The 15,990-nt window shown below is 45.4% G+C and overlaps 2 protein-coding genes across 6 annotated transcripts in view; one reads left to right on the top strand and one right to left on the bottom strand.

The window, feature by feature from the left end:
* LOC129741196 (leucine-rich repeat serine/threonine-protein kinase 1) overlaps positions 1-15,990 on the bottom strand; it is a 37,101-nt gene that overhangs the window by 2,010 nt on the left and 19,101 nt on the right. The window contains exons 1-8 of one of the 5 annotated variants that reach the window (XM_055732929.1): positions 10,151-10,590; positions 7,052-7,211; positions 6,708-6,989; positions 5,995-6,513; positions 2,994-5,936; positions 2,797-2,920; positions 1,582-2,739; positions 961-1,517 (exon numbers count right to left, since the gene is read on the bottom strand). In XM_055732929.1, coding sequence (XP_055588904.1) covers positions 961-1,517; positions 1,582-2,739; positions 2,797-2,920; positions 2,994-5,936; positions 5,995-6,513; positions 6,708-6,989; positions 7,052-7,211; positions 10,151-10,253 — 5,846 coding nt within the window. In that variant the 5' untranslated portion in view covers positions 10,254-10,590. Of the gene's footprint in view, positions 1-960; positions 1,518-1,581; positions 2,740-2,796; positions 2,921-2,993; positions 5,937-5,994; positions 6,514-6,707; positions 6,990-7,051; positions 7,212-10,150; positions 10,591-15,990 lie in introns of those variants that run through there. The other 4 variants (XM_055732937.1, XM_055732913.1, XM_055732921.1 and 1 more) reach the window with 4 other exon arrangements.
* Positions 12,399-14,497, top strand: LOC129741250 (uncharacterized). The gene is made up of 2 exons (XM_055732966.1): positions 12,399-13,628; positions 13,744-14,497. The coding sequence occupies exons 1-2, from the start codon at positions 13,152-13,154 to the stop codon at positions 13,945-13,947; spliced, it is 681 nt and encodes a 226-aa protein (XP_055588941.1). The 5' UTR covers positions 12,399-13,151; the 3' UTR covers positions 13,948-14,497.

Genomic DNA, 15,990 nt, shown 5'->3' with positions numbered 1-15,990 from the left:
CTGTTGAGAGAAAAAAAAAGATTTAGATTTAGGAATTTGGTTATAGAGTTTATAGACTAATAAATAACAAATAAAGGTCTTTGGTCCTGAAAAAGGTTATCGGCCCTGAGCAATTTTGTTGAGCCTTAGATAGGTCTTTGAACCTGAGTAAGATCTTTGGGTCTGAGTAAAGTCTTTGGGCCTGAGTAAGGTATTCGGATCTGAGTGAGGTACTCGGATCTAAGGAAAGTCTTTGGACCTAAAGAAGGTCTTGTGGAAGATGTTCGGGCCTGAGGGATGACTTTTGGCCTGAGACAGGTCTTCGGGCCTTAACAAGGTCTTCGAGCCTGAGAAACGTATTCGGGTCTGAGGAAGCTCTTTGGGCCTTAAGGAGGGTGATTGGTCTTGAGGAAGGTCTTGGAGCCTGAGGAAGGCCTTTGGTTCTGAGAAACATCTTTGGGCTTAAGAAAAGTCTTTGGACCTGAAGGTTTTTGGGCTTTAGAAAATTTTTGGGCCTGAGAAGGCCATTGGGACTTAGGTAGGTCTTTTGGCCTGAAAAAGGGCTTTGGGGCTGAGGAAGGTCTTTTGGCCTGAGAAAGGGCTTTGGACTCGAGTAAGTTTTTTGGGCCTGAGTATTGTCCTTGGGCCTGACAAGAATCTTTGTACCTGAGGAAGGTTTTTGGACATAAGGAAGGTCTTAAGATCTGAGTATGGCCTTTGGGCCTGAGTAAAGTCTGTTAGATGGTCTTTGGGCCTGAATTAGATTTTTGGGCCTGATGAATAAGGTCTTTGGACCTGATGAATGTCTTGAGGTCTAAGTAGAATATTTAGGTCTGAAGAAGGTCTTTGGGTCTGGGGAAGATCTTTGAACCTGAGAAAGGTCTTTGAAGCTTGGGAAAAAGGTCAGGTTTGCGGAAGATCGTCAGGTTTGAGGAAAGTCGTCAGTCCTAAAAATGTTATTACGTGGAGGTAGTCACTTACGCATGCGGTTCCGGGAACTCCCAAACCAAAATGTTCTCCGCCTTCAGGTCCCGATAGATGACTCTCCGCCGGTGGAGATACTCCATCGCCTTAGCAGCCTGCAGCACCAGTGACTGGAAACAATAGGAACCAATCCGTGCACCACTACGCCTAAAGTGCCGCAAAACTGCATCCAACGCTCCCTTTGGAGCCAAATCCAGCACCAAGGCCAGAGGTTGCGTACAAACACCAATCAGCGGCACAATATTCGGATGTCTTAGGGTCAGCAACACTGCCAATTCCTGCCGTGCGGTACAGTAAGCCTTGCACGAATGTTGCAGCGGATCCCGTTCCCACTTGCCCAAAGCCGCTTTGTACGCTATGATGGCACTTTGGCGTGCCCTCGGACCCGGCGCTACCGGCTGCAGCATCTTCATCGCCACCGGAATCACCGCTCTGGAACCGCGAGTTTTGCAGGTCGCTTTGAACACAAAGCCGAACGCACCTCGTCCCAGCAGCGGTCCCCGGGTGATGTTCTCCGAACGGATCAGGTAACTCTCGGATAGATCCATGAAGTTCTACAAAGCGGAGTAGTGATTAGTACATTCGCAAAAAAAAAAAATCGTTAAGTTTCCAACTTACCACATCCGGAGTAATTCTGCTGAGTTCGATTTCCCCATGAATAGGACAGTCTACGGATTTCTTATCGTAAGCCGCCAAAATGCACTCTTCAACCATCCACGAATAACTCGGTGGTCCGGGCATATCCCCCGCATTAACCAGGGGATGTCCCTCGATAGAAGTTGCCCGGGAACTATCGGCCGACTCTTGACCGACTCCCGAATCACAGTCGGACCAACCGACGGAGTCCTGGGATTTCCTTGTCTGAACTAGATCATTCAGAATCCCAGGGAGTTCGTTAAGTCCACTAGGTTCTCCAAACTCCGATCTCCTATCGACGCTTAGCCGTTTGTGGAGAGTTGGTCGTTGACCTCCTTGCATTCCTGCATTGTTTGGTTTCACCTGTGATGGGAAATTCGGAACGTGCCTCTCTTCGCAATCGCGTAGACATTTAGGACACGGCACTAATCGGGTCACCAGAAAACGGCCCTCCGAAGTATGCACGAATCTGGTTCCCAAAGTTGGGTACCAATCTTCCAGCAGTAAATCGATGTGGTCAACGCTAAGGGCCAACAGCTGCGTAACACACTGAACACTGGCTTCGATTTCGAACGAACTCAACTCCGCACCCATTTCGTCCAATTTCCTCACCTTTAGCGCGTTGAACGGGAAGAAAATTTCCAGGATCGAGGTCGACGTGAGATCGATGTCACACCACACCCCGTCTTGTTTTAACTTGAACCGATTCATGGGATTACGATACGGACAAGTGGGGCAAGTTACCGAGATCTCCCTCATTTTGAACACCAACGTTGAGCCGTAGTACAGCGCAAGTCCCGTTTGCCAAACGGCCCAGTGAGACGACAGGTTTAGTAACTGATTGATATCTGGATCGGATGCAAACTCTTTCGGTAGCGGATACAGGCTACGAATTGCTTCCACAACCTGATCGTCGGCAAGAACTCGAGTTATCAGTCGAGACCAAAAGCCCGAGGGGAAGTAAGACATTAGCAGCAGACGGGATATGGACTGTTCCTGGCGGGGCAGAGTTTGTATGTCACAGGCATTGTTTAGCACTGGAGTTTGTGGTTCGGAAGAGGCCGGCTCGTACAAAGGAAAGCTTGTGTTGATGGGGTTGTGACGAGATCGCATGACCCAACCCTTAGATCGTGTGGCGATCTGAAAATTACCAATTTATTATTACCTTGATCAGAACGAGAGAGAGAAAATATTTACCTTGACCGTCACAGCTCGTTCTGCGGTGCAATCTTCCTCCAAAGGAAGCAAAGATGGTATCAGTAGGGTACGAGCGTCCCACGAAAGGGCTACCTCAAATTTATTCAACAGACTTACAATGTAACTGGAAAAAGAAAAAAATGGAGATTATCAGTTAGGATTAAATAGCCTTTGCAAAGCTTCAATTGTATTGTTACCTTCTGTTGTCGTTAGTACCCAGGCAAGAACTCTTGAAGACATGCTGTAGGTCGTCGATCTTCATAACTCCTGTCCTTGCAAACGGATTGATCTCTCGAACAGTAACCACATGGGCCAACATATCGCAGAGCCACTGCGGATCTAGGAAATAAAGATCCCGAAGTGTAGCATCATCATAGTGCAGCAGCACCCCGTTGTCGTGTAGGAACATTGTAGCTTGGTTCAGTTCGGACCAATCGCGGAACCCTTTGAACCCTCGCAAGTGCATTTCCTGGGTCACCATCTGTCGATAGCGCTCCGCATCCAGCACCGGATCTGCTCCGAACTGTCTCAATGAGGAAGCAATCGTGCTAACGACGTCTTCCAGCGCGAGATAACTGGCAGGAACTCTTTGGTAAAGTAGTGGTTCTTTACAACCTGGTGGCCTCAAGGAAAATGCCGTGTCATAAACTAAATTCGCTAGAAGCTTGATATTGTGACCGGTTTTGCAGCTGACTTCTATTGAGTCCAGAACTCTTGGTAGTCCGATTTTTTCCGCATCTGAAACAGCTATAAAGCGGTCTCTTATGATTTGCTGCAGCTCTTCAGCCTTCTTCGCTGGCAGAGTTTCTCCGACGGCATCGTAATGTGTTCCAACGATGATCACCGGTGAGTTGGGTGCCCTAGCTTGGATGTTACCAAGCCACTGTAAAACTTCAGCTAATCCCTTCCTACCATCGATTATCCGCCACAAAACCAAATACAAACTTCTCTTCGATAGGAAATACTGGTGCGTTGCGTAGTACTCTTTCTGCCCACCGAAATCCCACGTTCGAAACACTACCGGTCCATGCGATGAATGACCACGAATCTTTTTCTCACAAACCCAATCACCGATATCGACGCCCACCGTAGACATGTTGATACCACGACTAGTCTTGGTGTTGATATTTTTATGACCCATGCGCTTAGCCCAATGATCAACCTGCTTTTTGTTTCGGGTGGGACCTTCGTTCCTCAGATGATCCAACAAACTAGTTTTCCCGATGCCCTGAACTCCAACCACCATCAACTTCATTCTAGCGTAAGGCCTGGCGTCTTCGTAAACTGATTTCAAATATCCGATAATGTCCATCGTTTTGTACTTCTTACTATCGATCATTGATCGCAAAGGGTCCTGAAGCGAACAGCCTCGGGTATTCAAATTCCACAACCTGGACAGCAAACCCATGTGCGGTGGCAACTCGGTAACGTCCATATTACCACTGATATTCAACACGCTCAAATTAGTTAGCTCATGAATCGAGGGTGGTATTTCTTTCAGCGAATTGTTGCTTATATCCAGCATCGAGAGATTGGGGAAAATCAACCGGGACTTAGCAACCCCAATCAAGCTCCACTCGGCGTCTTCAGATTCCCCAAGCGTAGTTACATCATCAGTCGATAACTGAATACGGTTCAGGGAGTTGTCTGCCAGAACTAGTGTTCGCAGTGACTCTAACCTCAAATGCCTCCGATGGACGCAAACGCTCTTCAGCACTGCAGTCCGTAACGAAGTTATGTTACTGGAACTGGTCGAGGACTTCACAACAGTAACTTCATTGGTATACGGTGTACTACCAACACTTCCACTACTAGTCACCGAATTCTTCGATCCATTTTTCTTCGGTTCCTGTGGATTATAGCACATTAGATGTGGGTCCGAAGCAGCTATGCGTGGTAGACTTGGCCAACAGCTGATTTCGTTGTGACCCAGGTCAAGTTGTTTGAGCGATGCTGGATAGCTGGTAACGTGACCCATCGACCGTAGACTATTGTAGGACATGTTTAGGCGGGTCAGGTTCACGGCAAGGCAGGGCAAAGCAAGTGGAATACTGGTAAACAGGTTATTGGCAAGGTTAAGACTGCTAAGCTGCGATACGGTGTTGTCGTTTTTGGAATCTGGTAATCGAAGTTCTTGGTCGGTGACCTCCAGGGATTTGGACCAGATGTGATGCTTAACGATTTCCAGGCTTGCTACGTGTCGGTTACGGGTGAGCGAGTCATGGCCGTCCTCGTAGGAATAGGCGTGGTACAAGCAAGCTTCCGTTACCGGCGAAGGAGGTTCAATAGCTTCTCCGGCCATTTCAGTGATGTTAGGAAGTGAGGGAAGATCTTTCAGGAAGTTGAAAGCGACGTTTAGCTCTTTGAGCTTGGGAGACTTCCACAGCTCGAAGGGAAGATCCTGCAGTTTGTTATTCGATACATCTAATATAGTGAGACTAGGTAGAAGGAACAAGCGGGATGGAACGTTTTCCAAGCGATTATCTTGTAGGTAAAGTTCTTCGAGTACCGGACAGAGGTACTCGAGAACGGCCGATTTTGACGGTCTTCGTTTTTGTGAGTGATAGTGAAAGTCGGGATCGATATCTTCCGGTAGCGGAATACGTTCGATTTTATTTTGCGCAGCATTTAGGTATCGGAGACTACCAAGGGAGAATATTTCAGGTGGAAGATGAGTCAAGCAATTGTGAGATATGTCGATCCGTGTTAGAGCTCCCAAAGCAAGTTGATTACAGCGTGGATGACCTTTGAGCTTAGGGTTGCACTGAAGAACGGCTTCGCTCAACCAGGACATTTTTACGGTGGACAACCGACAGTTGTTGCTGTGCCAGTTAACCATGGTCGCGGTACTCGGGAACAAGGAGCTATAGGTGAAGCTTCCCACCAATGGGAATGTGCTGTACTCTGCCTCTTGAGCAAAGACCTTCTTATTGATTTTATAGTCCGGGTCAGCGTGAGCCTTGATCGACAACAATCGGCACACAATTTGTTCGTCCGAATTTTGTATAGCTATGCTTAGAGCAGCAGACTGATCATCTTTGGCACCGTATTTGAGTAGCAGATCTACCATGGCTAGTGACTTTTGACGGGTTGCCTCTGCCAGCGGGATATTGGAGAATCCGTAAATCTCATCCGAGGCCCTAAAAAATTCAAGCTGTGAAAACTTTTCTCAATTTTTAGTTCAGAAAAGGTACTTACTTCGGATCATTCTGGTCTTCAACGGCACGCGCTACAACGTTTGGATCTGCTCCATTCTGCAGCAAAAGTGTTACAACGTCTATAAACCCTCCTCGAACAGCTGCTAACAGAGCAGTCTCTCGAGCTGCACCACACAAAATGTTCAAATCCAAAGGACACCGCAGCTCTACATTTTCGTCTCGGTCATCGCCATGATCTCGTCCTAAGCTTAAGCGGGACATGATCGACTGAATACCGAATGATATCCTCCGATTCGCTGGACTCAACGGGTTACTAGAAGGAGCAGTGGGATCGTTCATATGTTGACGCAATGCCGTGTCTCCACCTCCCTCATCTGTTAGGCTGTGTCGAACGGCTTTGACCTTCCAGTTAAGGAGCAGTTCTACCAGCTGTCGGTTCCCGAGCAAACAGCTCACGTAGAGAGCCGTCTGACCGGTTACATCCTGGGTGTTCGGATCGAAGGCAAGTCGCCACTCCAGCTCCCCACTAGGATCTCTGCAATGGGGCCATTTATTGCTACTATGTTAGGTAGGTGGATGGTTAGTGCATTAGTGCGGATTGTGGAATGTGGATGGTGCCAATGGACAATGGTAAACATAAGAGAAAATCGAACGAAACCAATGAAAACCCATGTATTTTCTAATGAAACATAATCCAAAATAATAGAGACAATTTTAAATGCAATATGACTTTTTTTTTTCAAGTAAGTATACCTGTAGGAACTAAGTAATTCCTCTGGATAGCTGTGGTTGATCAGCAGTTCCACCACCGAACAGTGTCCGTTGATACATGCGGCATGAAAGGGAAGCCACTTTTCCACCGTCAATTGCTGTACCAGTTCTCCGAAGCGCTGTAGCAACATGCCGGCTACCTTGGTGTGACCATTATGGACGGCCGTGTACAGGGGCGAGTAACGGGTCACCGCATGAGCTCTACCATCGGCTCCGGCATCCAGCAGCAGTTGAACAATCCGCTCCGAACCATTTTGAGCAGCTCTACAACAGGATTTTGTAGTTAAAAATCAGTTCTATCTAAAAAAAAATAGCCGACAACTCACATGAACAGAAGTGTGTTGGCACCGCCAGGAGCCATGTTGACTATGATCTCCCGCTCCGGACCGATGCTGTCCAACAGTAGCTGTACCAGCGTCTCATCCGAGGAGGTAACCGCTTCCCGGAGGTTTTTGTGTTTCTGGGAGCGGATCTGCTCTCGGGTGTCTAAAAAAGAAAAGCTCTTGTCAATAAGGACATCTCTCATATTGAGAACAGGTGGCTTGGTGCTTCCACTTTGAACTTTAGTAACGCTGCAAAAGTTTTAACGGCCTTAAAAACTTCTTACTAACATAAATCGTGTATATACGGATATGTAAAGGTTTTTTGCAGTGTCAATCGACTAAATATTTGCGAAAGTCTTCAAGAATGTTCGATGAACAGAACTCTTAATTTAATAAGTAATCACATTCAATTTTTTTTTTGATTCTAGATGTCGATCAAGCATAAAACATGCGATTGAAGCCGGTTGTTATTATTTTTGAGCTGAGTGGGAAAATGGGAAGAATACATGAAATTCATTTGCGAAAGGATTTTGTACAATACCATAAAAAATCCTGAGTAGTGTATCTTCGGACTAGCCTGCAGCTTGCCAGAAACAAGGAACGCATTGAAAACGAAGTAAGAACAATTCCACACTGCACTTATCAAAATGGAAAATATAAGCCTCCCGTTTGGACTTGATATAGCGCCTGGAATGTTCCGGCGCATGATTGTTCGGAATTATTACGAAGTGGAGTTGAAGTTCTAGAGTCTCATGCCTGCCGTTTCATGTTAGAAGGGATTTATCGACAATATGTATCAGGTCTTAAAAAGGGTTGTACTCCATTTTCCCGAAAACCATTGCCCAGAATGAAAAATCACCCGAATTTCAATCACCAGAAATCCACTTTTCCAGAATTTTTTTTCCCAGAATGCACCATTTCCCAGATTTTTTTTCCCCAGAATGAACCATTTCCTAGAAAAAAAAATTATCAGAATGTTCCATTCTGGGGAAAAAATTCTGGGAAACAAATTTCTGGTAAATGGTGCATTCTGGGGATTTTTTTCTGGGAAATGGTTCATTCTGGGGTTTGATCTCGGGTATTTGTTATTCTGGGGAAAATTCATTCTGGGCAAACGTTTTCGGGTAAATAGGATACAATCCTCAAAAAGAGCCCTAAGACATCTCAGCTATCATGTCTCATATATCAGAACTGAGGTCTCTCTGAAACCTGATGTGTCGAAATGAGCCCGTTTTTATCGCACGGTTTCCCGTGATTACGGATCATACTTAGTTTGTTTTGGACATTACACATTTGACATCAAACTAATTTTGTCGAATCAAGAAATCTTCAAACCTTTGGAATCTGATAGACTGGATAGGAATTTTAGAGAATCACATCAAGGTGATGAAACTGAAACGATAGCTGGTATCACTAGCGATCGCTATTGCAATAAGAGGCGGCATGATTAAACTGTTAAACTTGTCCCACCGGTTTGAAATCTCAAAAAAAAAAAAAAGAATTGAACTTATACAGTTTCTGAAACCTGCGTTGAATTCTATGACTATGAATAGGGTGAGCGCGCTAACCAGTGTCCGAGGATATTGCGCTTGTCGAACCTGCAGAAATTTGAAGTTTATGTCTTCTGTTCTGAGTTCTCTGTAAGCTTCGAGAATTTTTCGAGTTCTATGCGGAAAAGTCCGGATGAAGGAAAAAAAAATTTGTTCATGTTTAATTGTCAATTGGACTCGTCACTCATTAAAAAACGATCTCAAGTCTGTCTTCACCTATGTACGTCTGTTAGAGGCATCAATTCTAACATTTTGTGTGACGCATTGACTGACAGAAATTTGATATTCTATACCCGTTTTTTTTGCAAACCTAATAAATTTGTTACCCTGGCCCACTTACTTCAACCGACGGCTACGACGGGAGGAAGACAACCAGAAGCCGGATCGGATTTTAATTGCGGTTTATGCGGTTGACTGCCGGTCCTCAGAGAGGTTCGCTTCAAGTTTCAGTATCCACCTGTCCGTCTGTTGTTCACAACCAGATGCCGAACGTTGCGATCGCGCACCCACAAAAATTCAATCAAGCGTGAACAATTCTACTCAATGGTAGATACCCACATACAAACATACCTGCTTCAGGTATAGGGTTAATATGTCGTTCCGAATAGAAGCTTTTCAAGAATGATTGATTTGTGTGCTTCTGGGAGACAAGGTTTAGAATGACACCTACAACAACTTAAAAATGCAGGGCAAAAAACCAAGAGCTTAATGCTTCAACTTTTTTTTCGTCTAACTTACATTTTTAAATTGAGATCAATCAGATACAATCAATTTGTTAGAGCTGTTCAATCAAGACACCCATATGGTAACTAACCCAGATGGTTTCGCAGTCAAAAAGAAGAGATGAAAAAACTCAGTCATGATCAAAGCAAGCACCGAAAATGAACATCACAATGCCGCATTACGGATTGCATTCGCGCCATAACACCTTTCTCGCACAAATCGCATAAAGCGCCAGTTAATTAGCGGTTATTGAATCATCACAAAGCATCATCACAGAAGAGATAAAAAACCGAAGGGGTGAAGATTTATAGTTTTTCCAAAAACCGAGATTACTTCACCCCTTTCGTTTTGAGCATGATGTCGTTCAGATGGGGTGCTGAAAATAAAAGTGCACTTTGGTCAGACCAACGAGTTGTTACAAGTTTGAGCTGCACTTTTTAGAGTTTCATTATTCGGAACGAGCCGCTCCTATCTATCATCGGTTGTTTATGAGCGACAAAGCATGACGACGCTGAAGCCCCACCGAGCCAAAGTTATCCGCAGCTAGTCGGAGCCAATCTCATCCCACGCTCCAGAAAAAAAGGAAACACACACCAGTAGCAGAGCACCCACACAAACCTTACGAGTTGGCAGACATCCTTAACTGGCCATTTTGGGACGAGGAAAAATCGATAGAACTTAATCGTATGAAACTGTACCACTTGTTGTAGAAATGTGCCAACTTTTGTCTCCAACGTTTATTCTGGTTTGGTCAATAGTTAGCTAATGTTTGTCTAGATGTATGATTTTCATTTATGACCCCTCGTTGAAAACAAGCTTGATAACCTACCTGGAATTTTCCACGGTTCAATGACCTCATCAACAAAGTAATCACACGCATCCAAGGCACGTTCGGCACCCGATTTGGGAATTTCCCTGAAGTTCCAGGACATTTTCGGCAGCCTTTAACCCTTGACAACAGGAATCGGAAGCTATAACCCGCTAAAATATGGTAACACCATCAGCGTGGCCTACTACACAGCTGCGACAAAAAAACTGCAATGCACCACACCTAGTATAATTAGATTATCCTGAACCGGAACTGCGAAAAGTTGGCAATAACCAACCGGATTCTCGACTTCCGGTCCCACTTATCTTTTTCAAACAATCGACTTAACTACAGCCATCCCGGGGATCACAGGTTTTTCCATTGACGAGATAAAACAAAAAGCTAGACAATTCACTCCTAGATTGTTTTAGCGTCTTGCCATCTTCAACGCCGCGACACAATTGACCCACACACTATCATCAGCAAAAACTTGGAAAAATCGATAATCATCATCGACAACCATCATCGGTTTCGCGGGAGCCGAACACTGGCCGAAGGACCGCGTGCTTCAGAGCCGAACGGTCACGTGTAAACCGACAACGACCGAGACAGACTGTTACATTTACGGATGGCCGGAGCAAAACAGAAGCCAAAAGTTGATTCAAGTGTTCCTGGTTGTGTGTTGTCGTCTCGTGCTCTTGTCGTTGTTATCTTTGTTTTGGGAACGTGTCTTCTCATTCACAGTGTTCCTGTTCATAAGCACGCGGACGGTGGGACATTTGTTTGGTTTCGATGTCCGTTGTGATGCGATTTTGATTATTTTTGGTTATAATGCACTGCGCATGATGCCAAACTTTGCACACTAGCGCCGATAGATGCACGTGGCGAATCGACTGAAGCACGTTTTCCATTGCCAAGATGTTAACAAAAACAATCGAATGAAACCTTTAAATATGCTGTGACGATTCCAAAAAAAAGGATTGTGTACATGGTGCTTCGAGTAGAAGTAGATCGTGTTGCTGTAATTGTCATTTGTTATATCACGAGATAACCATCAACCCGACGCAAAGTTTCTGTAAAAAAAACTGAATAAGAATAACTCTAGACTTTTTTCTGGAATTTTCATCCTGTCGGATGATTCATAGCTAAGACGGCCCCTCAACTGATCTCATCGATAGGTGGATACTGGAAAGGTCCATTGTACTAGCGATGCATAACATCGTTGATGATAACCTCGATTCTCTCAAACACTTTTTCTATTGTCAGAGAACAGAAGTTTTGTGGTTGAAGGCTTTTTGAGCAGTGGAAAGAAGAGATTTGTTCTGGTTGGTGTTAGAACTTGGAATAGTTTATTTCTAGCGTGTGTTGCTATTCATCTCATCGATTGCTTTGATGAGACGAATCTTAACACTCCTCCTTAACACGCATTCCGCAGCCTTCTAACTGCCTCCAGCGGCCCCTTCTGACACGAGTCTTCTTCGAACCGCCGTTGTGAAAGGACGTTTTTTCCATAGCAGTGCGCGCCTATTCTGAAGTGACTATTCGATTCGATCATTTGCTTTTCGCAATCACGGACATCCTAACCAAGTGACTTTCACTACCTGTGTGCATAGTTATTCCCGCATAGCGTCACCCTTCAATGGGGGAAAATTCTCCCCCTTGGGGCCGGGCCCCAATCCCTTCCAGCTCAAATCAACGACGGATTCCCGAATGGATGGACCCCAGCGGAGAACACGGGGAAATGCAATTCCTCTTGCTCAAACCTACTCCTCCCAATAAAATTCCCACTTATCCCTTCATAATTTCGAAAACTATTGAACTTGCTGCTGGCCAAATCGCCGGCGGGCATCCTTGTGATAAAGGGCAAGCCTACTTACTTAAAGTTAGGTCGCCTAAACAAGTTGAAAAACTCCTAGCAGTAAACCAGTTAATCGATTCCACCCCCATCTCCATCACCGTACACCCTTCTCTTAACACATGTAAGTGTGTGGTTACGTGCCCAGAAGCGGCCGGAGCTACTAACGAACAGTTAGCTGAAGACTTGGCTAGCCAAGGAGTCACTAACGTATACCGATTCATCAACAAGACCGATGGCAAAGAAACTCCAACCAATACTTTTGTCCTGACCATTCGAGGAACCACCGTTCCCACCCACATCCGTTTTGGTTTCCTGCAAGCCCGAACCCGTCCTTACTATCCCCGTCCCATGACCTGCCTCCAATGCGGAAAGTTCGGGCATACTAAAAAGTACTGCAAGAACGAACTGATCTGTCTCATCTGCGGTGACAATGAAATTCATCCGAACTGTAAACTACCATCCAATTGTGTGAACTGCCAAAACGCTCACCCATCCAACAGCCGTTCTTGTCCAGTTTTCAAAACTGAACAGGAAATCATCAAAATTAGAACCGACCTTGGTATCTCCCATGCTGAAGCCATCAAGGAGCATCGCAATCGTCAAAACCGAAACACATCTATCCAGCAACGCTTGATTCTTGCCAGCACTAGTTCTTCCACTGAAAGCAAGGACCAAGAAATCGCCGAGCTTCGTAGACAAGTCGTTTTCCTCACAGCACAAATAGCCACCTTCTCACAACAAGCCAAGGAAATGGAACAGGATGACGATACTCTCAACAACTCCGAAAGCGATTCCAGCACAGATAGCAACAAATCAACCGTCAGCAAAACATCTATCGCCAAGAGGTTTTGGAAAACATCATCGGACGATTCTCCCACCGGAACAAGCAGCAAACCCCAAGAACCCAAAAAGAAAAGGAAACGCAGACCAGAAACCAATTCCCAACCAAATCAAAATTCAACCGCTAGAACCCCCGCAACAACCCACAACCTCCCGCCCAGACAACAAGGTAAACCTAACATCACCAACCAAACCTAAAAACTGGTAAGTCCCAAAAATTCTTTAGACCCGCCTTTACAATTCAAATAGCTTCCGTTCACTACCAACCTTGCTCCAACCTATAATTCCACCACTCATTTACACCATAGTCTCAATCCACAAATCATGAATACTATCAGTCGCCATAGCCCAACCAATAAAACCACAACTAATTTCGCCCTCCAGTGGAATATTTTAGGTTTAAATTCCCGACTACCTGAAATCCAACTATTAGTCTCGAAGCATTCACCAATAGTGATAGCCATCCAAGAAACTTTAGTCCCACACTCAACAACCCAATGCAACATAATTAAAGGATATCAATTCTTATCCCACAAAAACCCCTCCAACCCCTACAGCAGAGGTGTCGGCCTGGGAATTAAAAACGGTGTTCCATACTCACCAATACCCATACATTCCACCCTTGATGCCATATGTGTCCGACTTGAAGCCCCGATCAAAATCTCAGTATTATCTATTTACGCATCCCCTTCTCTCTCTTTCGAGGACTATGCGAAGGGGTTTGAAGATCTGATCCCCCAAATACCTACCCCTATTTTCCTGCTTGGGGACTTCAACGCCCACTCCACCGAGTGGGGAGGCGTAAGTACCAATCGAAAAGGTGACTTTATATCCGACTTTGCTCAAACCAATTTCCTCACCATCTTGAATGACGGGTCTTCCACCCGTCTATGTCCCCGCACTGGCAATACTTCAGCCATCGACCTCAGCCTGGTCTCCTGGAGCCTGGGTCCTAAATTCCATTGGAGATCGCTGGAGGATAATGGAGGTAGCGATCATTTCCCCATCCTTATCAACATCCATCACCCTACCCCCATTGCTGCCACCAGACCACGGTGGAAGTATCAAGAAGCCAATTGGACTGATTATCAATATCACGTTGACCACCTCCTTTCCTTAAATGACTCCATCTCTATCCAACAATTCAATGAGATACTGCTGGAGGCAGGGTCGAACTACATTCCTCGCACTAGCGGGAAACCAGGTAAAACCTCTGTCCCTTGGTGGGGACCAGAAGTGAAAGACGCTATAAAGAAACGAAGGAAAGCTCTCCGGCTCCTTCGCCGTCTACCAAACGATCATCCCAACAAGGAAGCGGCTCTAATTGCCTTCAAAAATGCCAGATCGTCTGCAAAAACTGCTGTACGCTCTGCCAAAAACAACAGCTGGTTAGAATTCACCGAGCAAATCAACCCCAACACACCATCTAAACTCCTCTGGAACAAGATAAAAATTCTGAATGGTGAGCCTCGTAAAAATCAATTTCACTTACTCCTAAACCGACACTACACCAATGATCCCTCACTCCTTGCTGAAGCCTTCTGCCAACACTTCTCCTCAATCAACGCTACTCCCCCCAGCAATACCATCCCTGACCTAACCCCATTATCACACCCCCCTTTTCCCCCTACACAACCTTCCCCAATTGATCTCCCATACAACTCCGACTTCAGTCTAGATGAACTAAACTGTGCTCTACAGAAAGTCAAAGGGGTCTCCTCCGGGCTTGATGACATCGGCTATCCTTTTTTAAAAAACCTGTCTCTATCCGCCAAAACCACCTTTTTGAAGATCATTAACCAGATATGGGAAAATGGATCGATACCCAACATTTGGAAGCGCGGCCTAGTTATTCCCATCCCCAAGCCACAAAAAGACCCAAATAATATCGATAGCTATCGCCCTATAACCCTGATTGATTGTTCGGGTAAGATAATGGAGAGGTTGGTCAACCACCGACTCAACTCCGTTCTTGATAAATACCACCTCTTGGACGATCGACAATATGCCTTCCGCGCTGGTCGATCCTCGGACGACTATTTTTGCCAACTGGAGAGCATTCTGGATAATGCTTTAGATCGAAACCTACACATCGAATTGCTGTCCCTGGACCTATCCAAAGCGTTCGATCGCGTCGACCAAGGTACAATACTGAATTCCCTCCGTGAGTGGGGCATATCTGGTCGACTATATCAATACATACAAAGCTTCCTCTCCAATCGTACTATTCAGGTACTTGTTAACGCTACTGTATCCAACCCAAAACCAGTCTCCACAGGAGTTCCTCAGGGATCTGTTATTTCTCCTACCTTATTCCTTATCGCCATTAATACCATCTTTAAGATCATCCCTATTAACACTAAAATCCTGATCTATGCCGATGACATCCTATTGGCATCGAGCTCTGTTTACGCTCGATTGGCACGAAACAGACTCCAAATTACCCTAGATAGGGTAGCCAGCTGGGCACCCACGGTTGGTTTCCAGTTTTCCCCTGACAAATCGAAGCTCTTACACCTCGGTCCCAATCGGAAAAAACTTAGAAAGCTCCCTCCTATAAAAATATACAGCCAAACTATCCCCTTAGTTCACTCCACCCGACTATTGGGCATTTGGATTGACGATCGGTTAAGCTTTCGAACACATCTGGAACAAGTAAGGAAAAATACCAAAAACAAGATAAACATCTTAAACATTTTAAGCAAGACCCCCAGTCTAGCAAATCGCGATTCTCTTCTTAGATTTGTTCATGGATGGCTACTCCCATCCATTCTTTACGGATTGGGATTCGTTAGCAAATGCGGTCCCCGTCTCTACCAAAAACTTGAACCCCTCTATAACAGGTGCATTAGAACAGTCGGCTCTGCCTTCATAACAAGTCCAATCGTATCGATCATGGCCGAATCTGGCCAACTCCCATTCACCTACCTGGTTGCCAAACACCTTGCATCAAAATCTCTTCGTTGGCTTGCCATCGGAGGCAACAGAGATTCCCCTCTAGTTAACCGCACCGAAGCCCTAGTTCAAGAACTAACTTACACTTCCCTACCAACTATCTGTCCCAGGAGAGAGACCGCTTTCCGATACTGGACCGAAAAAGTTCCTTCAATTGACTTATCTCTTTCACAAAAAATCAAAGCTGGCCAACACCCACACACTGTCC

The sequence above is a fragment of the Uranotaenia lowii genome, chromosome 1 (genome assembly GCF_029784155.1).
Source record: "Uranotaenia lowii strain MFRU-FL chromosome 1, ASM2978415v1, whole genome shotgun sequence".
Taxonomy (NCBI): domain Eukaryota; kingdom Metazoa; phylum Arthropoda; class Insecta; order Diptera; family Culicidae; genus Uranotaenia; species Uranotaenia lowii.
Note: the sequence above shows the minus strand (reverse complement) of the source record. Positions and strands in the feature narration are given on the sequence as shown.

Coding starts and splice junctions, on each gene's coding strand:
- LOC129741250 (XM_055732966.1), top strand. CDS start 13,152: ATGAATACTATCAGTCGCCATAGCCCAACCAATAAAACCACAACTAAT. Junction 13,629..13,743: donor ACTCCACCGAGTGGGGAGGC/GTAAGTACCAAT, acceptor GCAATACTTCAG/CCATCGACCTCAGCCTGGTC.